Raw genomic sequence first — 27860 nt, 5'->3', positions numbered from 1 at the left:
ACGGAAAAGAGAAGAATGCACTTTCCTGTTTGTGCAATAATGACTTTTTCTTATTAATGACGCTTTCAATCAGGAAATCTGCCTGACAAGAGGGATTAGGTGTATTTAATTCAGGATCTGACTGTCAGGATTCCCATGGAATAAAATAGATTTATTAATCCATCCAGTTCCTAGCGTATATGATCATTAAAACACAAAATACCAGGCCCAAAGTTTATTCTTTACATGCTCCATTACACAGAGAGCCTGATTCTGACGGCAAAGTCACATGAACAGTAAAATACAGCAGTTTAAATTTAACAAAACTGGACGTAAAAAACAAAGTATTCTATTTCTTTAAAAGGTTTCTTGAGCAGTCGTATCAGTTTGTAACATGATCATGAGCTTTCACCTTAAAAGAAGCAAGTAGATAAATGACAGGACTGGAGTAAACGCCTTGAGTCCCCATGCAGTACTGCAACGAATCTTGCAATAGCTACAGCTCACAACAATTTTATGACCAAGTTTATTTTTATACAACAGCATATTGCATCTAATTAAATGTGTCCCGTTAATAAAAGAAGGGTGTTTCAGACTGCTCTTCTCATGAGACTCTGTCTTTCTCACTGGCTGACTTGAGGTCTGTTTAAACGTGTCACCCTCTGTGTGACTGCGGCTCCAGGTTGTGAACTCCACTAAGCGCAGACACGGCCCCGGGCCAGGCACTCAGTAAGCGCTCTTGTTGGGATCTGTGTAAATCCATTTCTGCTGCGTGACTGGGCTGACATTTTCACTGAAGCGAGGCACTTGTGTTTTCTCAGGCTGACAGCTTTACGTGAAGAGGTGGCCTGTGACTGTGCCCTGTTACTTTAAATATGCAGGACAGCTTTTAATAACTGCATCTCTCTCTCTCTCTCTCTCTGGAAATGCCTTCAACACAACCACTGTAAAAACAAAGCAAAAGGAAATGAGGTGAAAGCGTGGTGAAGCACAGGTAAGCATTGTGTAGCCCAGAGAGGTATGGTAAAGTAAATTACAAGGCATGGCAAACAATATGGTAAATACATTACTATAAATACATTACCATGGGAAAGGCACAGGAAAACTGCAAAATCACTGTGCAAATTCACAAATGAACTGCTCACTCTTTTAAAGGATTGTTATTGAAAACATACAACAGATAACACACTGCTGAAATGGTATAAGAAACTCAAATTGTACTTATTTATCTGAGTCTTTGTGGAATTTTAGGTGTATTGAAAGCAGTTAATGTTAACAATTTTAAATGAACCATTTTAGTACCAGTTTATTATGTTTTAGGAGTGGCTGGAAAAAAAAAGAAATGTGAAGGTTTATTTTAACAGAATTAGCAAGACGTGTAAGCCGCTGACAGCATGACACAAGACAGTTTGCCACAGGCGCTATGAGTCAGCTTGAAAGGTGAAGTCCATGCGTTTCAGATGTAGTAACACCATGTAATTATCTGAGAAGCATTTCTTAATGTCTTTCTCAATTAAATGGTGATGTACTTGCCACAATGAAATTGTAACCAAGTTTGTTTCGGGGGGCAGGAGCAAGGGCTCCTACTACAGGGAAATTTTATACAACTGGACATCTAAAAATACACACAAACACACACACACACACACACACACACACACACACACACACACACACACACACACACACACACACACACACACACACACACACACACACACACACACACACACACACACACACACACACACACACACACACACACACATACACACACACACACACACACACACACACAGACACACACACTGACACACACACACACACACACACACACACACACACACACACACACACACACACACACACACACACACACACACACACACACACACACACACACACACACACACACACACACACACACACACACACACACACACACACACACACACACACACACACACACACACACACACACACACACACACACACACACACACACACACACACACACACACACACACACACACACACACACACACACACACACACACACACACACACACACACACACACACACACACACACACACACACACACACACACACACACACACACACACACACTGACACACACACACACACACACACACACACACACACACACACACACACACACACACACACACACACACACACACACACACACACACACAGCTCTTACAATGTTTTGAACAACGTAAGCAGGAGCCTTGTGCCAAATTCTTATTTTCATAGACATTTTTCTGTTGTAACTTTTACACCTATGAAAACAATAGCTGAGCTTTACATTTGGGTGTTTGCAGAAATGTAGACCAGCCAGCCTACCTGCACAGTGAGCTGCTGTTACAGAACTGAGCTCTTAAAGGGCCAGAGCTGATGGACAAACTGACAAAACACAAAATCTGCATTCTCATTACTGGCACTGTGCTTTCAATGTGTATAATCAATGCGTTTTTATTATTATTATTATTATTATTATTATTATTATTATTATTATTATTATTATTATTATTATTATTATTATTACTGAGGGGATTGCTTCGAGTTTTCAGTTTTGTTTATACATTTCAATTGTATTATTTTAATTATAAAGTGGAGTGGAGTACTCTAAAATCATCATGCAATTTTACAAACAAACAAACAAATGCATGCAAAGCTGTGACCCGTCGTGCTTTCCTGAAACTGTCACTTTACTAAAGCCACACAATGTTTTGTTATGGACAAGTGGTATTTGTTTTTCTCCACCACCCTATATACATTAATAACTTGTCTGCCAGTTGGAGACCAGTACTTGAGGTAGGAAAAATCACAATGCCTTGTAAATACAGCACTGGCAGTTGGACAGATTTGTTAATTCTGTAGATTCTTGATGCTTTCACAGATTTTATTCACTCTGTTTTAATAGTTTTTACTCTGCTATCATTACAACATCAACTATTATAAAAACAGCAAAACATTTTTTTAGCTTATATTTCGTTACCAATACACGATTGGAACTTAACTGAATACTTATTGACCCAAGGTAGCAGTCCTTCGGTCCTTGACGTTCAAATTGGTCCTTCAATCCTTGAGGTTCTCACCGGTCCTTGAAGTTCTCACCAGTCCTTTGGTCCTTGAGGTTCTCATCGGTCCTTAAGGTTCTCACCGGTCCTTCAGTCCTTGAGGTTCTCACCGGTCCTTGAGGTTCCCACCGGTCCTTTGGTCCTTGAGGTTCTCCCCGGTCCTTCAGTCCTTGAGGTTCTCACTGGTCCTTGAAATTCTCACCAGTCCTTTAGTCCTTGAGGTTCTCACCGGTCCTTGACTAAACTTCAAACCTCACTGGTCTTCAAGCCAGTCCTTGACCTTCTCATGTGGGTCCTTCAGTCCTTGAGGTTCTCACCAAGTGTGCGTAAAGTGTTCTCACAGGTCCTTCAGTCTTTGATGTTCTCACTGGTCCTTCAGTCTTTGAGGTTCTCATCGGTCCTTCATGGAATTTCCATGAGGTTCTCACCTGTCCTTCAGTCCTTGAAGTTCTCACTGGTCCTTCAGTCTTTGAAAAAAAGAAAGTCCTTCAGTCCTTGAGGTTCTCACCGGTCCTTCAGTCCTTGAAGTTCTCACCAGTCCTTGAGGTTCTCATCAGTCCTTGTGGTTCTCACCGGTCCTTGAGGTTCTCACCTGTCCTTCAATCCTTGAGGTTCTCACTGGTCCTTGAGTTTCTCACCAGTCCTTCAGTCCTTGAGGTTCTCAGCGGTCCTTCAGTCCTTGAGGTTCTCACCAGTCCTTTGGACCTTGAGGTTCTCACTGGTCCTTCAGTCTTTGAGGTTCTCACTGGTCCTTCAGTCCTTGAGGTTCTCATTGGAAGAGACAGTCCTTGAGGTTCTCACTGGTCCTTCAGTCCTTGAGGTTCTCAAAGGAAAACCAGTCTTTGTGGTTCTCACTGGTCCTTCAGTCTTTGAAGTTCTCACAGGTCCTTCAGTCTTTGAGGTTCTCACTGGTCCTTCAGTCTTTGAGGTTCTCACCGGTCCTTCAGTCCTTGAGGTTCTCACTGGTCCTTCAGTCCTTGAAGTTCTCACCAGTCCTTGATGTTCTCACTGGTCCTTCAGTCCTTGAGGTTCTCGAGCAGGTTCGGAAGCAGTCCTTGAAAGGAAGTTCTCACTGGTCCTTCAGTCCTTGAAGTTCTCACCAGTCCTTGAGGTTCTCACCAGTCCTTCAGTCCTTGAGGTTGTATCGGTCCTTCAGTCCTTGAGGTTCATCACCAGTCCTTTGGTCCTTGAGGTTCTAACTGGTCCATCAGTCCTTGAGGTTCTCACAGGTTACAGAAACGTGGTTATCTGAGAGTGATGGGGACGAATATAATATTTGTGGGTATACACTGTATAGGAAAGACAGGCAGGACAGACGAGGAGGAGGGGTAGCGCTATACATAAGAAACAGTCTTGAAGCCCAGGTGTTAAACCTGGACAAAGAAAATAAAACCGAATCAATATGGGTCAGAATAACAGACAAAAATTCAAAAGGCATAATAATAGGAGCATGCTATAGACCGCCAGATTCAGACGGTGAGCACAATAATCTGTTATACAATGACATTAGAAATGTGTGTAGCAAAGGAGAAGCCATACTAATGGGGGATTTCAACTTCCCCCAAATAAAATGGGAAAACCCGGTGGGTAGCGCGAAGGATGAAATAGAAATGGTGGAAATGACAAATGACTGCTTCCTAACACAATTTGTCAAGGCACCGACTAGAGGGGAGGCATGCCTTGATTTAGTCTTTTCAAATAACGAAGATAGAATAACTAAAACAGAGGTCAGAGAACCACTGGCAAACTCAGACCACAACATGGTCTCATTTGAAGTGTTTTTTAAATCCTCAAAAGTAAAGACTAAAGCTAAGGTTTACAATTTTAGAAAAGCAAACTATGAAGGCATGAAACAGAGACTAACAGAAGTAGATTGGAGTAAAATAGAGAAAACACCCACAGAAGAAGGATGGTTGTTCTTCAAAAACGTAGTACTAGAGGCGCAAAACAATTATATCCCTAAAGTAGACAAATCTAAATGTAAAACTAAATTGCCAAAATGGTTTAATAGATCAATTAAAAAAATATTCAGCGAAAAAAGGCACTTTACAGAGCATTAAAAAAGGACCAAAAAGAAAGTACACAGAAAGAGTACACAGAACTGCAAATGCAAGTCAAAAAGGAAGTTAGAAAGGCCAAGAGAGAAATAGAAATGAACATTGCTAAGGGAGCTAAAACCAATTCCAAAATGTTTTTTCCAATATTACAACAGCAAGAGAACATTCAAAGAGGAGATTAAATGTTTAAGAGATACAAATGGCAAAATCGTAGAGGAAGAAAAAAAAAAAAATAGCAAATATGTTAAATGATTACTTTTCACAAGTTTTTACAAAGGAAGATACTGACAACATGCCCCACATGTCATCCAGTTCCTATCCAGTTTTAAATAACTTTAGCATAACTGAGGCAGAAGTGTTAAAGGGACTAGGAGCTCTTAAAATAAACAAATCCCCTGGGCCGGATGAGATCCTCCCAGTAGTACTCAAAGAAATGAAAGAAGTAATTTACAAACTGCTAACCAAGATCATGCAGCAGTCTCTTGACACAGGGGTGGTACCGACAGACTGGAAAATTGAGAAAACGTAATACCGATCCACAAAAAGGGAAACAAAACTGAACCAGGTAACTACAGACCAGTAAGCCTGACTTCTATTATATGCAAACTTATGGAAACTATAATAAGATCCAAAATGGAAAATTACCTATATGGTAACAGGGTACTGGGAGACAGTCAACATGGTTTTAGGAAAGGGAGATCGTGTCTAACTAACTTGCTTGATTTTTTTGAGGATGCAACATCGATAATGGATAATTGCAAAGCATATGACATGGTTTATTTAGATTTCCAGAAAGCTTTTGACAAAGTCCCGCACAAAAGATTAATTCTCAAACTGAACGCAGTTGGGATTCAAGGAAACACATGTACATGGATTAGGGAGTGGTTAACATGTAGAAAACAGAAAGTACTGATTAGAGGAAAAACCTCAGAATGGAGTGTGGTAACCAGCGGTGTACCACAGGGATCAGTATTAGGTCCTCTGCTATTCCTAATCTACATTAATGATTTAGATTCTGGTATAGTAAGCAAACTTGTTAAATTTGCAGACGACACAAAAGTAGGAGGAGTGGCAAACACTGTTGCAGCAGCAAAGGTCATTCAAAATGATCTAGACAAGATTCAGAACTGGGCAGACACATGGCAAATGACATTTAATAGAGAAAAGTGTAAGGTACTGCACGCAGGAAATAAAAATGTACATTATAAATATCATATGGGAGATATTGAAATTGGAGAAGGAATCTATGAAAAAGACCTAGGAGTTTTTGTTGACTCAGAAATGTCTTCATCTAGACAATGTGGGGAAGCTATAAAAAAGGCTAACAAGATGCTCGGATACATTGTGAAAAGTGTTGAATTTAAATCAAGGGAAGTAATGTTAAAACTGTACAATGCACTTGTAAGACCTCATCTTGAATATTGTGTGCAGTTCTGGTCACCTCGCTATTAAAAAAGATATTGCTGCTCTAGAAAGAGTGCAAAGAAGAGCGACCAGAATTATTCCGGGCTTAAAAGGCATGTCATATGCAGACAGGCTAAAAGAATTGAATCTGTTCAGTCTTGAACAAAGAAGACTACGTGGCGACCTAATTCAAGCATTCAAAATTCTAAAAGGTATTGACAGTGTCAGGTTCCAAGGGACTTTTTCAGCCTGAAAAAAGAAACAAGGACCAGGGGTCACAAATGGAGTTTAGAAAAAGGGGCATTCAGAACAGAAAATAGGAGACACTTTTTTACACAGAGAGGTTGTGAGGGTCTGGAATCAACTCCCCAGTAATGTTGTTGAAGCTGACACCCTGGGATCCTTCAAGAAGCTGCTTGATGAGATCCTTGGGATCAATAAGCTACTAACAACCAAACGAGCAAGATGGGCCGAATGGCCTCCTCTCGTTTGTAAACTTTCTTTATGTTCTTATGTTCTTGATGTTCTCACTGGTCCTTCAGTCCTTGAGGTTCTCACCGGTCCTTGAGGTTCTCACCGGTCCTTCAGTCCTTGAGGTTCTCACCAGTCCTTGAGGTTCTCACTGGTCCTTCAGTCTTTGAGGTTCTCACTGGTCCTTCAGTCCTTGAGGTTCTCACCTGAAGTCCTTTGGTCCTTGAGGTTCTCACTGGTCCTTCAGTCCTTGAGGTCACTGGTCCTTCAGTCCTTGAGGTTCTCACTGGTCCTTCAGTCCTTGAGGTTCTCACTGGTCCTTCAGTCTTTGAGGTTCTCACTGGTCCTTCAGTCTTTGAGGTTCTCACTGGTCCTTCAGTCTTTGAGGTTCTCACTGGTCCTTCAGTCTTTGAGGTTCTCACTGGTCCTTCAGTCTTTGAGGTTCTCACTGGTCCTTCAGTCCTTTGAGGTTCTCACTGGTCCTTCAGTCTTTGATGTTCTCACTGGTCCTTCAGTCTTTGAGGTTCTCACTGGTCCTTCAGTCTTTGAGGTTCTCACCTGTCCTTTGGTCCTTGAGGTTCTAACTGGTCCATCAGTCCTTGAGGTTCTCACAGGTCCTTCATTCCTTGAGGTTCTCACTGGTCCTTGAGGTTCTCACTGGTCCTTCAGTCTTTGAGGTTCTCACTGGTCCTTCAGTCCTTGAGGTTCTCACTGGTCCTTCAGTCCTTGAAGTTCTCACCTGTCCTTCAGTCCTTGATGTTCTCACTGGTCCTTCAGTCTTTGAGGTTCTCACTGGTCCTTCAGTCCTTGAGGTTCTCACTGGTCCTTCAGTCCTTGAAGTTCTCACCGGTCCTTGAGGTTCTCACTGGTCCTTCAGTCCTTGAGGTTCTCACCAGTCCTTGAGGTTCTCACCGGTCCTTCAGTCCTTGAGGTTCTCACCAGTCCTTGAGGTTCTCACCGGTCCTTCAGTCCTTGAGGTTCTCACTGGTCCTTGAGGTTCTCACCAGTCCTTCAGTCCTTGAGGTTCTCACCAGTCCTTGAGGTTCTCACCACTCCTTCAGTCCTTGAGGTTTTCACTGGTCCCTGAGGTTCTCACCAGTCCTTCAGTCATTGAGATTCTCACCGGTCCTAGAGGTTCTCACTGGTCCTTCAGTCCTTGAGGTTCTCACTGGTCCTGGAGGTTCTCATCAGTCCTTGAGGTTCTCACCGGTCCTTCAGTCCTTGAAGTTCTCACCAGTCCTTGAGGTTCTCACCGGTCCTTCAGTCCTTGAGGTTCTCACTGGTCCTTCAGTCTTTGAGGTTCTTACCGGTCCTTCAGTCCTTGAGGTTCTCACTGGTCCTTCAGTCCTTGAGGGTCTTACTGGTCCTCTTTTGTTGCAACACATGCAATGTCCAGCACTTCCTGGTTCGCTCCCCCCTTCTGAGCATTGTCGGCTTCTTTTTATATTTATAGAGGGCATGACTTCCTGTCCTTTAACCCGATCTCTAGCCGGCTATCTCAGAAACAAAATCCTTCACCACTATCCTATATTTACGCAGTGGCCTTTAGACCAACATAAATGAATCTAAGTCAGAGGTTTTTAAGTCTAGCCTCCTGCATTGTATGTAGTGTCCCACTATGACTTTGCCACAACATGTAGTTGCTTTTCTTCTTGAGTGGCAGAAACGTGTTTACATAATGCAAAATGCATTTTAAAATATCTTTTAGGGGTGTCCAGTTCACCACTTAAAAATCTGTTTTCAGTTAACATACCTACTGTATCATTGTCCCGAAGAGCTTTCTCGTCAATCATATCTTTTTATACAGCACACAGGAGGGGTGTAGCGTTAGTTTTGCTGTGGAAGAGAAAAGGTTAAGTAGAAACAAACTGTGTGATTTGAACTGGAACCCGAGAGCACAGCCAAGCCAAACAGGCTTCATTTGCACAGCGTTCACTGGTTACAGGGGACTGCCTCCTTCACTGCTGACTCACAAGCACATAAAAAGGCAGTAAACGTGTACTCCAGTACCCATTTATAAAGTAAACAGCGATTGCTCCAGACGAGTACTGGCAGGCAATAACTGCATTTGCCAAAAACCATGACTAATGCCTTTTAAGTAATAACAGTTTTTTTTTTTGTTTTTTTTAAATCAAAGTTTTGGGGAAAATATTCCATGTATTACATGTATTTTCAGTGTGATGTAAGGGGCCCATAGTCATATCTATGCAATTCAGCTCTTTGAAATGAGAAAACACTTTGATTCTAATGTCTCTGAATCTCATACTGAAAATCTGCTTTATAGTGTCTCAGCTTCACAATAATAATAATAATAATAATAATAATAATAATAATAATAATAATAATAATAATAATAATAATAATAATAATAAAAACACCCAGTGGTCTGGAAATATTGGGATTATATCATGTGACGTTTCCCATGAACCAGAGCAGTGTAGCGGCACTTTGATCTTACGTTACTCTCTGTATGAGCCCCAGTCGCTTTTAATATCTGTCCCAAATAGCCCTCTCTGTACTGATCTCACCTGCTTGATTAAGAAATGAAAAGGGCTGTGTGAGGCCAGCGCTGTGACTTCCCAGCTGTGTATCAATGTACCTGTCTGTATTTACACAGCCTGTCTGATACAGCCATTCCACCTGCAAGACCCACCTCTCTTTCATGTGGAAGTGCACTCATTAAAGAATCTTTTTGTGCACCGTGGTGCATTAGGTCCTTTCTGTTGCCTCGCATTGTGGATGAATGGATGTCATTATGAATATGCTGCAACGCTGATGCTGCATGGTTACAAGCAGTTCAATAACTGGACGTGTTTTTGTTTTGTTTTTCTGAAGGAGTAAATCGATTGCCTTGACATGTCGGCAGCATCAGGTGACGGTTAAGACAGTCTCTCGTAACGGGACACAGCCCTATCTCAGCCCAGCGCAGGAAGTGTGTGATTGTTCCAGCAGGAAAGCGATTGGGTCCAAAAATACAGTTGTGCAATCACTTTACCAGAAGTCATGCTTTATCTCATGGCAAGCAGGAACAAGCATTGCAAAAAGAAAAACAAACATGTTTAAATACAGTGACACCAGCAGTGCCAGCAGCGGGGTTACGAACAATGTAGCATTATACGTCCCCACATGTTGCTATAACTGTTTAAATAATGCACCTGTAAAACATGACAGCAAGTGCTCTGGCTTTTCTGTCCCATACCACATCATGGATCGTTATTGCTGTGTTACCTGCTTGACAATGTGAGCAATAATCCTTACACTATCAGTGCACTAGAGCAGAAAAGAGCTTTGAAACAGACTCAGTAAAAAGGATGCTAACAATAATAATAATTTTAAAAATGACAGGTACGTTATCAACAAAATGTGTCGATGTGTAATGCTAGATTTCTCAGAACCCTGCTACTTACTGTTGAAGTGTCCAATTCCTTCTGATGGATCAGTGGGGGTCGAGGCAAATGAGATGAGAAGCATATTAGCCACGATCTGGGAGCGGGACTGGAATTTTCCATCCCAGTCAAGTTCAGACCCTCACTCTCGGTCAGCTGCTGGTACTGGCACAGCTGTTTAATGTTAAAGGCAGATTTTTTACTGGCAGACATGCATTTCACTTTGAACTCGAGGACTGCTTTTAAACCCTGCCCCCATTACACACACTCGTAAGAACATAAGAAAAGTTTGGGAACGAGAAAAAACAATAGGGCTCATCAAGGCTTTATAATTCTCTGTGTAAAAAAGTGCTTCTGTTCTAAACTTTTATTTAGCTGCTTCTTCTTGTTCTTCTCTATGTGAAGTAATATCTAGGGTTAAGTTATACCATTTATGATTTTAAAGTCTTCAAACCAAGTCTTTTTAAAGTCTTTGTATCGTGTTATGAGACCAAAAGCACAGCAGAGATCACTGTAGTTCAATCAATGATTCCTGAATAAAGAATAAGTGTGCCTCATGGTTGGTATGCATACATAAACTACTATATATAATAATAATAATAATAATAATAATAATAATAATAATAATAATAATAATAATAATAATTTTGATTAGATTTCTTTAAAAGGATAAAAAGGTTCCCAGGCATATTATCTTTTGAAAAGCATGCATCAGTCCTGAGGAGATGGTCCTTTTTTTAAATAATGTTTGGGGCAAATTGAAAGAAGGTTTTCTTGTGAGAAAAGACGGTTCAGGCTGCTTTATTGTTTGATTTCCTGAAAGCAGAATTATGTAAAGCTGTGATTCATGTCTACATGAATAGAAACTATTTTCTTAAACCACATGAAACACAAAAACGACAACAAGTATAAACCAGCATGAACATATTGTAAGACTGAATGAATGTAAACAGACATGCAGAATGCAGAAGAAAAACACACACAACTACTACAGAAACAATAGGAGCACAACCACTGAATGACAATGCTGCAAATAGACACAACTTCCGGTTATTTACAGAAAACAAGATTCACATATTCGCTGTGCATTCACAGATGATTGATTCTGTTTTACATTTTGATTATTATAATTTTTTTTACAGGATGAAAGGACCCTTTGCGATAAACATCTGGCTGGCATAATACAGCAGCCACAGCATAGAAAAAAAAAGAAAGAGGAAAAACATTCATAATAGGTTAAACATAATTTTAAAAATGCAAAGCCATCCCTTTGTAAGGTGCTGTTGCAGTGCGTAACAAACCTGACTCCTAGACCAATACTGAATTTGGTATTTTTCTAGTTCACCCCCAACCAGTAAAATTTGGGGCATTCTGGTATGAATGCAGGAAAAGCAGAACAACTCCACAACGTACATGTATACACACTCTACTACATCACCACATCCCCACTCTACCACATCATCATACAAACCACAATAAGTGACCATGCCCTTTAATAATTCACACAGTGCTGATTAGTTCAGTACAAAGTATTCCTGAGGTACATTTCCATCACGAGTAAACGCACGTTCAAACCTGTGCTCAGAAGCATGCTACTATGTGAGTTAGTCTTATCTGTTCAATTGGTCATATGGGTTACAAAGCAAACCAGACCACATTGTCAATATGACTGACCCAGGTCATCCTGAGGTTGAAATGCCTCAGTGAGCACAGAGCAGGTATTATTTAGAGACAGAGGGAAGGAACTCGTCTTGTTGAGGCCATGTCGCCATGTTGTTGAGGCCGAATCACTTGGATCCTTTAAGAGCCAGCTTGACAAAGTAATAATAATAATGAATATGGTTTACTGGAGTCAAAATAATTTGTTGAATGAGGCAGCATTGCCTTTCCCTACTGTCACAAGCTTTGCACACTGCAGAAACAATGTATTGAATGAGGCAGCATTGCCTTTCCCTACTGTCACCCGCTTTGCACACTGAGGAAACATTGCAGCTGCTGTTTGAAGGTTTTTCACAGACCTACTGTATCGTTTATAAAGCAAACCATGAGAAGACTTCAGCATTCACGACCAAATCACTGAGTCATTAAGCACAGCGCAGTGCTTCTTTTCAAGTGACAGTTGTACATTTTTTGCGGTTATTACTCTAGCTAAGTGTCAGGAAATTAATATCAACAAGGCTTACCGAATGAATATCAAACTTAATAACAAATTAAAAAAAGCAGGTACATTTCCACCCTCCATGCATCTTACAAAGAAGTTTCAGAGGGTTATATCATCTGTTTTGACTCTGACTTAAGTGCCTCAAAGCCCACTGTCTCCTGGCAGCCTACCAGAGGCTTGTGTCTCTGCTGAGATGTCAGTGCAGCTCCAGCCTCTCTGGTAGCTGGGGTGAGGGGACGGGTTGCATGAAAGCTTGTATCTCCTCTGAGATGTCAGTGCAGCTCCAACCTCTCTGGTAGCTGGGGTGAGGGGACGAGTTGCATGAAGGCTTGTATCTCCTCTGAGATGTCAATGCAGCTCCAGCCTCTCTGGTGGGTGGGGTGAAAACTTTCAGGGGAATCTGCTGGCCTTCCTGCTCACTGTGTTGCTTGGCTGGATGCACGGGGCAGATACCTTACAGAAACATTGAACTAGAGCTGGTTTTACCCAGTTATGAAAGAGGTTCCCATTCCCCACAGCTGCCATTCACAGCAGCTAATCCAAACACAGAGCTTTAAGAAAGCAGCTTTGCAGGCTGCTTAGTATGTAGAGACACAGACAGGGCTTGTCTGTCCTCCTAACGTGGCTGTAGTTCTGCTACAGAGATACCAATAGAGAGTATTCAGGTCTCTGTCATTGTCTGAATTCTGCAATCACACCTTACCGGGTCACTGGCCCACTCATTTGCTTCTTTCTGGGGGTGGTGGGTGGTGTAACAGATCTTTGAAAAGCAGGTGAAATGGAATTGTAATGCTGGTGTCACACTGTTAACAATACTAGCAGTCTCTTTCTTTAATTAATGCTGGCGGATAAAGTATGCCAAGTGTGATCAGAGCGGGTCCAAAGATAGGGAGGAACCAGCCAAAGTTATTGCAGAATTAAAATAATATTTAGAGGCAAGTTATTACAGATATCATAACATTTTGAGAAGACAGGGGCTAGTTTAAGGCAGGGTAATGTACGCACAAACTGTAGCCACTTATCATTCTGCTGTTGCTTAAACAGCAAGGAGCTTAACTAGCTCAATGTTCTCTTACCTTTTAATGTGGTGTGCAGTTGCTGACATTTTTTTTTTCCATGTGATATCGCTTTCAATTGTTTAGGTCAGCCATCTCCTATCAAAGTTGTTGAAACCTTAATTTTGTTTTCATGTGACATCGCTTCATTATCACTTTTTACATGACATTGCTTCATTATCACTTTTTACATGACATTGCTTCATTATCACTTTTTACATGACATTGCTTCATTATCACTTTTTACATGACATTGCTTCATTATCACTTTTTACATGACATTGCTTCATTATCACTTTTTACATGACATCGCTTCATTATCACTTTTTACATGACATTGCTTCATTATCACTTTTTACATGACATTGCTTCATTATCACTTTTTACATGACATCGCTTCATTATCACTTTTTACATGACATTGCTTCATTATCACTTTTTACATGACATCGCTTCATTATCACTTTTTACATGACATCACTTCATTATCACTTTTTACATGACATCGCTTCATTATCACTTTTTACATGACATTGCTTCATTATCACTTTTTACATGACATCGCTTCATTATCACTTTTTACATGACATCACTTCATTATCACTTTTTACATGACATCGCTTCATTATCACTTTTTACATGACATCGCTTCATTATCACTTTTTACATGACATCGCTTCATTATCACTTTTTACATGACATCGCTTCATTATCACTTTTTACATGACATCGCTTCATTATCACTTTTTACATGACATTGCTTCATTATCACTTTTTACATGACATCGCTTCATTATCACTTTTTACATGACATCACTTCATTATCACTTTTTACATGACATCACTTCATTATCACTTTTTACATGACATCGCTTCATTATCACTTTTTACATGACATTGCTTCATTATCACTTTTTACATGACATTGCTTCATTATCACTTTTTACATGACATTGCTTCATTATCACTTTTTACATGACATTGCTTCATTATCACTTTTTACATGACATTGCTTCATTATCACTTTTTACATGACATTGCTTCATTATCACTTTTTACATGACATTGCTTCATTATCACTTTTTACATGACATCGCTTCATTATCACTTTTTACATGACATTGCTTCATTATCACTTTTTATGTGATATTGCTTCATTATCATTTTTTACATGACATCGCTTCATTATCACTTTTTACATGACATCGCTTTACTATGACTTTTTTCATATAGACTGAGATGCAATTGCAGCACATAACCATACATATATATGTAATTCTCTAACAATAATAATAATAATAATAATAATAATAATAATAATAATAATAATAATAATACTATTGTAAATATTGTATATTATAAATATTGTAAAAATGTACAGCTGGCTCGAGAGGGAGCATTTCCCTCACTTCAGGGATACTGAGTTCAAACAGGAATGCTGACGAGCCTGAAACAGGCAGCGGGCAGTGGCTAAAGCCTCTTTATCCAGCCACAAGCGTTAAAACACACAGGCAGCAATGGCAGACTAGGAGTGGAACTACCACACCAGATCACAGTGCCTAGCAGCCTGCTCTAGTGTGCAGCAGCTGTAACAGCATGGCGGGTCTGTAGACGGGGAGATAACGTCTGGAGCATGGGAGGTTCGTTATCTTCAATTTCATCATTGTCTTTTCATCAGTTTCTTGTAGAGGGAGCTACAATACCACTGCCTGGAAAGATTTCAACATAGATATCATAGGTGGCCCACGCATCAACAAATACAAAAGGAGAAATGTTTTGTTTAGTTTTTTTCCTGGACTGTACAGCTGTACTCCAACTCATAATATCCTCACGAGTCTTGGGGTTTCTCAAAGGGTCTAATAACCCTTGAAAACTCCCTTCTCCGAGGAGGCAGTAGAGGAATGCACTAGCTGTCTTTGAAGCCTTCAGGTTTTCAGGTTCATATGAATGTGTCCATCACTCACAGTGAATCAGTCAAAGCTTGTTCTGTTTCTGAACTCATTGTTGTAAGCTCAGGCACATGGTTGAGTGCAATACTGTACCATTTATACCATGAACAAGTTGTAAGACTCGCATCCCATTTCCTTTAGAAAAAAATCCCCTTTGCACACAAACTTTGTAGTTTTCCCATACTTTTCCCATGGTCACATAATGCATTTTACAATGGTTTTCCATGTTTTTTAACATGAATTACCAAACCTCCCCATGGTTTCCTATGTTTGACCATGCTTTTTAATGTTGTGTGCTTTATTACACTTGGTGATGGGAGATCTTTATAAGGGCTGCTCAATCATAGCTTTACCTTTGCACCTTCATTCTCGTTATCAGGTCAAACACAAATAGCATAATCGTATGGCTCCCAATTATAGCGTTATAAAGTGTTACACATCTGGAAATATTGAAAACTGTGAATTTGCAAAGGGCCACTAAACTGTTATTTTACAATTTACTGGTAAAATGAACTATCTCTGAATTAACCAGATTTAAAATAACCTGGGTGCATTGTACTGGCAACACAAAATATCCTGCTAATATTTCATAAATTATGTAATTACTTGTAATTGTCGGCCACTTAACAAAAAATTTGAGTGTTTTTAAAAACTAAACATGTTCAAAAAATGTTTTAGGTTAGTTTAGGCTAGTTTTAGGCAAGTTTCACTTTCAGATGAAAAATTATATTTCCACAATAGGAAAAATAAAGTCCAGTTTTTCAGTCTCAATAACTCAATGTGAACACAGCTCACTTGAACCCCTTTGAGCGGCTCCAGTGCACAGGAACTTGTGAGTGGCCGTGTGTAACAAGCCCTGCTGCTCTGACCATGAGGTCATGTTGCTGAAGTTGAACAGTTTCTCATCAACTCCAGGTCATGACTGCCCTCTCTCCCTTGAAGTATCAATTGGTTTTTCCCTAGAAGAGACAGAGCATGAACAGAAAGCTTAGCCAGCCAGCCCCTGAGCTGCTCCTGGTGCTGCACAATGACAACTGCAAGAGTTGCAGTTAGGAGCCAGAGAAACTTTGTTTTGCTTGTTTTGTTTTTCTGCAAAGCTATTTATTGTGTGCATGCAACTGGGATTTGTGTTGAAATAACAGCACATGCCTGTTGGTTATAAAATAAAAAAAACTAAAACAATGATAACAATAATAAAATGACATGGTTGGGAGGGTTAAATGCAATCTCAGTTTTTATTAGCTTTCTTTTCAGATGCATCTCTTGAAAGAATGGAGCAGTCATAACACAGCTGCATGGAGGAAGTCAGCTGGATATAAAGGAGGCTTTTCATCTAGGAGACTGTATTCTCAAAGCCAGTGGTGTAATAATGCTGACTGGGGGTCTTCTCCATTAAAGCACAATACCTGTTTGCCCTGTTCAACAAGAGCTCACTGATGACATGGAGAGGGGCCACTATCATGATAAACATTAACTATAGATATATAGATATATGTCTATTGTGAGAGAGTATGGGGAGGATGTGTGCAGAGATTGTGCACATGGGTGCACATGTGTGTGGGTGTCTGGTGATGGAAATGTCACAAGTGACTAATTTAGAGTGTGGGTGGTATATGATTTATAGTTGTGGTGGGTAGGTATGTGTTCCTTTGTGAAAACTGTTATTATGATTTAAGATATTGCCTGCTGTGTGGTTTATTTTTGATCAATGTATTGTTTGAATATGTGTGCGTATTGTTTATTGTTTTTGGTTTGTTTCAATAATTCATAATTAAGCACAATCAGTTACATACCTTTCCCAGGATCCAGACTTTAATTTCCACAGATGCATGTCATTCCCAATCAATTGACAGACTGCTATAAAACTGGAACCAAAAATGCAGAGAAGAGTCGAGCTGGGAAAGAACAAAACGAGAACAAGAGCGAGAGCGAGAGTGAGAACAAGAGTGAGGATGAGAATGACAGCGAGAACGAGAGCAAGAGCGAGAGCAAGAGTGAGAATGAGAGCGAGAGCGAGAACAAGAATGAGAATGAGAATGAGAGCGAGAACAAGAATGAGAATGAGAATGAGAGCGAGAACAAGAATGAGAATGAGAATGAGAGCGAGAACAAGAATGAGAATGAGAGCGAGAGCGAGAACAAGAATGAGAATGAGAGCGAGAGCGAGAACAAGAATGAGAATGAGAGCGAGAGCGAGAACAAGAATGAGAATGAGAATGAGAGCGAGAGCGAGAACAAGAATGAGAATGAGCGCAAGAGTGAGAATGAGAGAGAGAACAAGAATGAGAATGAGAGTGAGAGCGAGAATGAGAGCGAGAGCGAGAACGAGAATGAGAGTGAGAGCGAGAATGAGAATGAGAGCGAGAACAAGAATGAGAATGAGAGCGAGAGTGATGAGAGCGAGAACAAGAATGAGAATGAGAATGAGAGCGAGAGCAAGAATGAGAATGAGAATGAGAGCGAGAACAAGAATGAGAATGAGAGCGAGAACAAGAATGAGAATGAGAGCGAGAGCGAGAGCGAGAATGAGAGCGAGAGTGAAATGAGAGCGAGAACAAGAATGAGAATGAGAGCGAGAGCGAGAAAGAATGAGAATGAGAGCGAGAGTGAGAATGAGAGCGAGAACAAGAATGAGAATGAGAGCGAGAGTGAGAGCGAGAACAAGAATGCGAATGAGAGCGAGAGTGAGAATTAGAGCGAGAACAAGAATGAGAGCGAGAGCGAGAGCGAGAACAAGAATGAGAGCGAGAGCGAGAATGAGAGCGAGAACAAGAATGAGAATGAGAATGAGAGCGAGAACGAGAGCGAGAACAAGAATGAGAATGAGAGCTAGAATGAGAATGAGAATGAGAGCGAGAACAAGAATGAGAATGAGAGCGAGAACAAGAATGAGATGAGAGCGAGAATGAGAGCGAGAACAAGAATGAGAATGAGAGCGAGAGCGAGAGCGAGAGTGAGAACAAGAATGAGAATGAGAGCGAGAATGAGAGCGAGAGCGAGAGCGAGAGCGAGAGTGAGAACAAGAATGAGAATGAAAGCGAGAGTGAGAATGAGAGCAAGAGCGAGAACAAGAATGAGAATGAGAGCGAGAGCGAGACAAGAATGAGAATGAGAATGAGAGCGATGAGAGAATGAGAATGAGAATGAGAGCGAGAGCGAGAACAAGAATGATAATGAGAGCGAGAGTGAGATGAGAACAAGAATGAGAATGAGAGCGAGAGCGAGAGTGAGAGCAAGAACAAGAGTGAGAGTGAGAACGAGAGTGAGAATGAGAGCGAGAGTGAGAACGAGAACAAGAATGAGAATGAGAGCGAGAATGAGAATGAGAGCGAGAGTGAGAGTGAGAGCGAGAATGAGAATGAGAGTGAGAGTGAGAATGAGAGTGAGAGCGAGAGCGAGAACAAGAATGAGAATGAGAGGGAGAGGGAGAACAAGAATGAGAATGAGAGCGAGAGTGAGAATGAGAGCGCGAGAACAAGAATGAGAATGAGAGCGAGAGCGAGAGTGAGAGCGAGAACGAGAACAAGTGCGAGAACAAGAGTGAGAGTGAGCACGAGAGCGAGAGAGAGAATAAGAATGAGAGCGAGAGTGAGAGTGAGAGCAAGAAAAAGAACGAGAATGAGAGCAAGAGCGAGAGCGAGAACAAGAACGAGAATGAGAATGAGAGCGAGAGTGAGAATGAGAACGAGAACTAGAGCGAGAGTGGGATGGAGAGTGAGAACAAGAACAAGAGCGAGAATGAGAACAAGTTTGAGAACAAGAGCCAGAATAAGAAAGAGAGAGCAAGAGTGAGAACGAGAGCAAGAGTGAGAACAAGTGAGAGAATGAGAACAAGTGCAAGAACAAGAGCAATAGTGAGAGCCAGAAGAACGAGAAAGAGAGCGAGAGCGAGAATGAGAGTGAGAGCGAGAATGAGAGTGAGAGCGGGAACAAAAACAATAGCAAGAACGAGAAGAAGAGCAAGAATGAGAGTGAGAGGGAGAATGAGAACAAGAACAAGAATGAGAAAGAGAGCCAGAACAAGAACGAGAACGAGAATGAGAACAAGAGCGAGAACAAGAACAAGAAGGAGAGCGAGAGCAAGAGTGAGAACAAGAACGAGAATGAGAACAAGTGTGAGAACAAGAGCAAGAGTGAGAGCCAGAAGAAGAATGAGAAAGAGAGCAAGAGTGAGAACGAGAGCGAGAACGAGAGTGAGAACAAGAATGAGAACGAGAACAAGTGTGACAACAAGAGCAAAAGTTAGAGCCAGAGGAAGAATGAGAAAGAGAGCAAGAGTGAGAACGAGAGCGAGAACAGGAACAAGAACAAGAACAAGAATGAGAATGAGAACAAGTGTGACAACAAGAGCAAGAGTGAGAGCCAGAGGAAGAACGAGAAAGAGAGCGAGAACAAGAACAAGAGCGAGAACGAGAGTGAGAACAAGAACGAGAATGAGAGTGAGAGCGAGAATAAGGAGAAAAAGAGCGATAAGAAGAATATGAGTGAGAGCGAGAGTGAGAATGAGAGTGAAAGGAAGAATGAGATCAAGAATGAGAATGAGAGCGAGAGTGAGAATGAGAGCGAGAGCGAGAGCGAGAACAAGAACGAGAATGAGAGTGATAACGAGAATGAGAATGAGAAAGAGAGCCAGAACAAGAAAGAGAACGAGAACAAGAATTAGAACAGAAGCGAGAACGAGAACAAGAATGAGAGCGAGAATGAGAGCGACAACGAGAATGAGAACGAGAGTGAGAATGAAAGCCAGAATGAGAGTGAGAACGAGAGCTAGAGCAAGAGCAAGAACGATAATGAGAGTGAGATTGAGAACGAGAACAAGAATGAGAGCAAGAGTGAGAACGAAAATGAGAGTGAGAACGAGATCAAGAGTGAGAACAAGAGCGAGAGTGAGAACGAGAATGCAAGCGAGAATGAGAATGAGAGCGAGAACGAGAATAAGAATGAGAATGAGAACGAGAATGAGAATGAGAATGAGAATGCAAGCGAGAATGAGAATCAGAATGATAGCGAGTATGGGAGTGAAAACGAGAATGAGAATGCAAGCGAGAACGAGAACGAGAACGAGAATGAGAATGAGAATGAGATCGAGACCGAGACCGAGAACGAGAGTGAGAATGAGAACAAGAATGAAAGCGAGAACGAGAACAAGAGTGAGAACGAGAGCGAGAACGAGAACGAGAACAAGAGTGAGAATGAGAGCGAGAACGAGAACGAGAGTGAGAATGAGAATACGATCGAGAATGAAAATGAGAGCAAGAACGAGAACGAGGGCACGCAGGAAGTCAGCCATGCTTTTTGGACCCCAGCAAGGGGATTGCAAGAGTAAAAAACATGGACAAAGAAATATGAGAACCATTCAGAAACGGATAAAGAATCGCTTGAGAAACAAATGAAGTTCAATTTTTTTGTCACTTAGACAATGAATACTAAACTTGTGGCAAACTTTAGTAAAAGAAGGAATAGGATTGTCATTATTTCACAGAATCAGAGACATATCATTGTTGCAGTAAATCAAAATGTTGCTTATGAAATCTATTGAATACATCCTGAGTACTGTGGAAGTAATTAGGCAAAAGAAAATATGAAGAAACAGCAAAGATATCACAAGAAGTATTACAATGATTTGAGTGAAATTATGTGAAATCAGTTTTGTGTGAAATTTTTATACATGTTTTTTTCTTTTCTTTTGCACAGGACCCCGACCCCCCCCCCCCCCCCCCCCCCCCCCCCCCCCCCCCCCCCTCCAGTTGGTAGATATATCGTTTGTGGTGGATTGTAGTTAGACAGGGATAAGAATAAGGATGCTACAGAGGCTCAGGTTCAGGTCTGATCCGTTATGTTATGTCTGACTATGTATATTGTTTGTGGTGCATGTAGTTAGGCAGGAATAAATACTCAGTTAGCAGGTAAAATTATAATAATTTTTACGTCAAATAATAAATGCTAGGACAAATGTAATAAGAATAAAGATAATTATAACTCAAGATTTTAGGAATTAATAGTGTAAAATTGACTTTATTTATTTATAATTTTACGAGTAATAGTGGCTTTTTAAAGTATAAAATGTTAGTTAGTTTTATATTGTATTTTCTATTAGATTCTGGTCCCTTGTGGGTTTTAGTGGAAATGGATTTCTGCTGTGCCGTTATTCAGTATTCTGTGTTGGAAAATAAAACCATTTGATTCTTACCTGTTGTGGTCCCTCCTTAAATATTAGTTACTATTGACGTGATTCTTGAATTGTTAGGTGATTGATTGATGTTTGGTTGGAACAGTGTGGAATGTGGCCAGGTGTGAATGATTGATTGTCCATTACCCCGGGCCACACCCTATAAAAACAGCTCAAAGGAGTGGTTGTTTGGAAGTGGTGAGAGAGTGTAAGGTGAGTGTTTGAAGATAAAGCAAGAGGTCAGTGAGGGTTGTTACCAAGCCTGAACAGCAAGAAAGAAAGTAAACACTGGCAGTGGTGCTTGGGCGCTGTGTGTTTTTGTTCAAAGGATTTGTATTGAAACACAGGTTAACATGTTTTAGTTTGGCATCTTAAACAACTTCTAAAAAGTCTCATGTATTTTATCATTTGTGGCTATATGTTCCTTCTGTCATGTTAACCCAAGTGTGGTTCGGGGGGCGGAAGCTGGGCTCCACCCTATCCTTTCATCTGCTATCATCAATGAAATCATGTTCATTAGTCACCCCCTGTAACATTCATAACAATGCACCTCCCCTGTAACATTCATAACAATGCACTCCCCCTGTGTGTGTCCCCCTGTAACATTCATAACAATGCACCCCCTGTGTGTGTGTGTGTGTGTGTGTGTGTGTGTGTGTGTGTGTAACATTCATAACAACCCACTCCCCCTGGAACATTCATAACAACGCACTCCCCCTGTCATGCTCCCCCTGTAACAGTAACAAGTGTTCATAACAACACACTCCCCCGTAACATTCATAACAATGTTCCCTGGGATTCATGACAATGACCCCCCTGTAACATTCATAACAATGCACCTCCCCTGTAAAATTCATAACAATGCACTCCCCCTGTAACATTCATAACAACGCACTCCCCCTGTAACATTCATAACAATGCACCCCCTGTAACATTCATAACAATGCACTCCCCCTGTAACATTCATAACAACGCACTCCCCCTGTAACATTCATAACAACACACTCCCCCTGTAACATTCATAACAACAACACTCCCCCTGTAACATTCATAACAACCTGTAACATTCACTCCCCCTGTAACATTCATAACAACGCACTCCCCCTGTAACATTCATAACAATGCACTCCCCCTGTAACATTCATAACAACGCACTCCCCCTGTAACATTCATAACAACGCACTCCCCCTGTAACATTCATAACAATGCACTCCCCCTGTAACATTCATAACAATAACATTCATAACACACCCCCTGTAACATTCATAACAATGCACTCCCCCTGTAACATTCATAACAATGCACCCCCTGTAACATTCATAACAACGCACTCCCCCTGTAACATTCATAACAATGCACTCCCCCTGTAACATTCATAACAATGCACCCCCTGTAACATTCATAACAATGCACCCCCTGTAACATTCATAACAATGCACTCCCCCTGTAACATTCATAACAACGCACTCCCCTGTAACATTCATAACAATGCACCTGTAACACCTGCTTTTAGGCTTTGTCTAATGGAGGAGGGCAGCTATCCTGTCCAGTGCCCATGGCTTGCCTACAGTCAGCCTGTTCACTTATCTGCAAGCTAATTTATGAACAGGGGTATGTAGAAAGGGGAGGCCAAAGAATGTAGTGTAAAATATGTGTAGTAGTGTTGTCTGTTTTAATAAATCTATCACAGTTTCCTGACTGAACTATTGGTTATGTACATACGAAACAGCCTGTGCCCAGCCTGATTCTATGATAACAAATTGATGTTCTTATTTTCTTATCTCTTTTCTTTATGTTCATTATATTGAATAATTGAAGTAATCCGCGGTAACCTGGGATTCTGCCCTTATAGTTCCACTTCATATACAGTAAGAGGTATCTAAAGCTCACCTCCCAGACTCAACAACAGATAAAGCAAGTGTGTTTATCTGCAACTTCTCAGATTAAACCCAAGGACTAAATACAAAAACAATGAAATGACACTGAACTTGAGAGCACTGACAATATCCTGCAAAATAAGAGATTCTTCTTCTTCTTCTTCTTCTTCTTCTTCTTCTTCTTCTTCTTCTTCTTATTCTTATTATTATTAATAATAACAAAAAAGATTAAAATGAGGGAAAGAAAGGTTAATCACCACTACCGTGAAAGTTGGGGATAAACTAAATGTATTGCATTAAGAGCTTCTGTTAAACCAACTTTTTAGCTGAGAAAAAAAGCATAGCTCAAACTAACTTGTCTTTCTACACATGTACACACACACATGCACATGCACACACATGCACACACACACACACACACACACACACACACACACACACACGCACATGCACACACATGCACACACACACACACACACACACACACACACACACACACACACACACGCACACACACACACACACACCACACACATGCACACACGCACACGCACACACATGTACACACACACACGCACACCCACACACACACACACACTGAGAATTCTCTGCAGAGTGACGATGTAACAAAAGAAAAGGGAAATTATACTTTCTTCCTGAACTCTTTTGACAGCTCTATCCACTCCACCCCCCTACTGCTTCCCATTTGAACCCCAGCACTAAACTCAGGGCAGTTACTTGGGAGTGCAGGAGAGGGCGGGAGGCCAGAGGATCAAGAGGACTGTCCGGGATGAGGGGGAGGATGGAGGATCAGAGTAAGTGACTGGGATGAGGGGGAGGCTGGAGGATTAGAGGGACTGACCAGGATCAGAGGGAGGATGTAGGATCCGGGGGACTGACTGGGATGAGGGGGAGGCTGGAGGATTAGGGGGACTGACCAGGATCAGAGGGAGGCTGGAGGATCCGGGGTACTGACCAGGATGAGGGGGAGGCTGGAGGATCAGGGGGACTGACCAGGATCAGAGGGAGGCTGGAGGATCAGGTGGACTGACTGGGTAGTAGGAGAAGGAGAGGCTGGAAGACCAGTGGGCTCTGAACAAGGAGAGTGGGGGTGGAGGATCTCCTCACCTACCTGGATATGATCCTCCTGACCTGTATGTCACCCTCTCCCTCTCCGACCTTCAGAGTCCCTGTGGGGTGACTGCTGGAAGGGGGGGGGGGGGGGGGGGGGGGGTTTGGGGGATCAGGGGGAACTGACCGGGCAGGATGTCACAAATTCACCTCAGGCTTCCTGAGAGGATGAGTGTGAGATCAGACGGAAACAGAGCAGTTACTGTGTCAGTGCCGATTGATTGGGCCATTGTTACAGGAAGGCAGCCTTGGGAATCCTCGCAACATCCCCTTCCACAAGGAGCCTCACTTACCATATCCAGACAAGGACAATACAGAAAAACCTCAAAAACAGGAAACTTCTGGGAAAACTAGTAACATCATTTTACAGGTTATATATATATAATTCCCACATTGTGTGGTGCTTGAATATTGTTGCTTATGTAGCCCCGCAAGAGAAAATCTTCACCACAATGCAAAAGAGTCGGCTCATCTGTATCTGTGGTCTTCTCATCTCACTGACATTAACAGCAATGCATCGCACAACACTGCCCATTACAGTCTCCACTTAGTACCTCCACCTCCCATGTTTCACTGTATTCTTCAGTGTAAGGCCATTATTATGATACCTAATAATGCCCTGTTAAAAAGAGAAACAGCCACTACAACACAAATGAATATACATCAGAATTGTTTGGAGAAACATGTCTCATGCATGTTTTGTGTTTTACTTTCCATATTCTAAAACTACACTAGGTTTACTTAATGTATATTCTAATCATTGGTATTTGTTTTTGAAATACACATTTTATTAATCAACGAATAAAATGTGTTTTTCACTGTGTCCCTACAGCCATCCGCGGTAACCTGGGATTCTGCCCTTATAGTTCCACTTCATATACAGTAAGAGGTATCTAAAGCTCACCTCCCAGACTCAACAACAGATAAAGCAAGTGTGTTTATCTGCAACTTCTCAGAATAAACCCAAGGACTAAATACAAAAACAATGAAATGACACTGAACTTGAGAGCACTGACAATATCCTGCAAAATAAGAGATTCTTCTTCTTCTTCTTCTTCTTCTTCTTCTTCTTCTTCTTCTTCTTCTTCTTCTTCTTCTTCTTCTTCTTCTTCTTATTTCATTTATGTTATTGTATGTGGTGTGTGGAGGCTGGTGTGTTTTTCAGTGTCCCCAATTGAAATGCATGTTGTATTTTAATCAGTTGCCACTTGTAACAATTATTTCTGGGTTAATCAAAAGCGGCAGAATTGCTGTTTGTACAATTAATAAGACTGCAGTTTATTGTGGTACGAAAATCCAGCTCTGTCTCTGACGACAGACTGTGATTCACATTAACAATAAATGAGTCCTGTAGCACTACTTCTGATGCACAGTATCAGACATACTGGGGGTCATGCATCTGAGGATCAAGAACACTCAGAGAAGAGGGGTTTTCAAAACAGAATCTCTTTGACATTAATCGATGAAAAGGATCTAGGTGGGGTGCATCACTCTCTATTAGTCATGTTATTCCCAACTGGAATGCTCAAGTGAGAAAATATAAGCCAAATTCATTGTTAGTTTTATATTATAAGTAGGGCTTCTGATTTTCAGTGGAAAGCCAATAAACTGTGGAAATGGTTCATCAATTCATGTTGACTTTACCCATTTCACAAAAAAAAAAAAAAAAAAAAAAAAAAAAAACTAAATAAATACATTTCCCAGTGCTGCTGGGCAACGTCCCGCCTTTCTGACTTGTATCTGTCATTGATTAGTTCTGAATACTTTAAACCCGCCCCAGCTGCTGAGTGACAGCACATCCCTACATTTCTATTGGAGACTTCGCTTTTACAATCAGGATGGAGGCTTGTTAGCGGGATTTAAAGCGACATTACAGTTAAAATACGGAGGATTTAAAACAGAATTGTGGCAAAATGTACAAAAATGCCTCCACACAAAAACCCCAGAAAAATGTACCTGCGACCATAGGCATTTCATTCTGGAAGACAGCAAAGGAAAGATGGTACAATTTAAGTGTGCAAGTACTGTCTAGTTACTATACATATTTTGACACACGCAAAAAAAACGCTCAAGCACTTTGGAAAGTTCCCGAAAACACTAATTTCACACAGTTAACATAAGCTATCTTACTACAGCTATGACTCAGTAATTGGTTACTGGTCTTGTGTATTCTATGTACTGGGAATCTCCAGGTATATGTATTATATGTACTGGGAATCTCCAGGTATATGTATTCTATATACTGGGAATCTCCAGGTATATGTATTCTATGTACTGGGAGTCTCCAGGTATATGTATTCTATGTACTGGGAATCTCCAGGTATATGTATTCTATGTACTGGGAGTCTCCAGGTATATGTATTCTGTGTACTGGGAATCTCCAGGTATATGTATTCTATGTACTGGGAATCTCCAGGTATATGTATTCTATGTACTGGGAATCTCCAGGTATATGTATTCTATGTACTGGGAATCTCCAGGTATATGTATTCTGTGTACTGGGAATCTCCAGGTATATGTATTCTGTGTACTGGGAATCTCCAGGTATATGTATTCTATGTACTGGGAATCTCCAGGTATATGTATTCTATGTACTGGGAATCTCCAGGTATATGTATTCTATGTACTGGGAATCTCCAGGTATATGTATTCTATGTACTGGGAATCTCCAGGTATATGTATTCTATGTACTGGGAATCTCCAGGTATATGTATTCTATGTACTGGGAATCTCCAGGTATATGTATTCTATGTACTGGGAATCTCCAGGTATATGTATTCTATGTACTGGGAATCTCCAGGTATATGTATTCTATGTACTGGGAATCTCCAGGTATATGTATTCTGTGTACTGGGACTCTCCAGGTATATGTATTCTGTGTACTGGGAATCTCCAGGTATATGTATTCTGTGTACTGGGAATCTCCAGGTATATGTATTCTATGTATTGGGAATCTCTGGGTATATATTCGTCTTCCGGGGCAGAACGGGAGAGGGTGGAAGTGGGATTGGGTACTGCGGGGAGGAATGGGGTTGGGTGGGAGTGGAAGTGGGTACTGCAGGGCGGGGCGGGAGCGGGAGGGAGTAGGAGTGGGTACTGCAGGGCGGGGCGGGAG

General features: G+C 41.2%; 1 protein-coding gene and 1 long non-coding RNA gene across 2 annotated transcripts; one reads left to right on the top strand and one right to left on the bottom strand.

Annotated features, from left to right (window-relative positions):
- Positions 1–199: 199 nt before the first annotated feature.
- LOC121316670 lies at positions 200–10623 on the bottom strand. Its single transcript, XR_005950433.1, has 3 exons — positions 10425–10623; positions 8771–8853; positions 200–923 (listed from the first exon to the last, which is right to left on the bottom strand). It is a non-coding gene; the product is annotated as an uncharacterized LOC121316670 (long non-coding RNA).
- A 7185-nt stretch (positions 10624–17808) lies between these two features.
- Positions 17809–18553, top strand: LOC121316620 (tRNA (guanine(37)-N1)-methyltransferase-like; the record flags this gene model as incomplete). The annotated part of the gene is made up of 3 exons (XM_041251661.1): positions 17809–17826; positions 18168–18252; positions 18462–18553. Coding segments are annotated over exons 1-3 (195 nt in total), but the record flags the coding sequence as incomplete, so codon positions are not given.
- Between the last annotated feature and the right edge of the window lie 9307 nt (positions 18554–27860).

Source organism: Polyodon spathula, chromosome 6, assembly GCF_017654505.1.
Source record: "Polyodon spathula isolate WHYD16114869_AA chromosome 6, ASM1765450v1, whole genome shotgun sequence".
NCBI lineage: Eukaryota > Metazoa > Chordata > Actinopteri > Acipenseriformes > Polyodontidae > Polyodon > Polyodon spathula.
The sequence above is the reverse complement of the archived record's forward strand: the minus strand, read 5'-3'. Positions and strand labels throughout refer to the sequence as shown.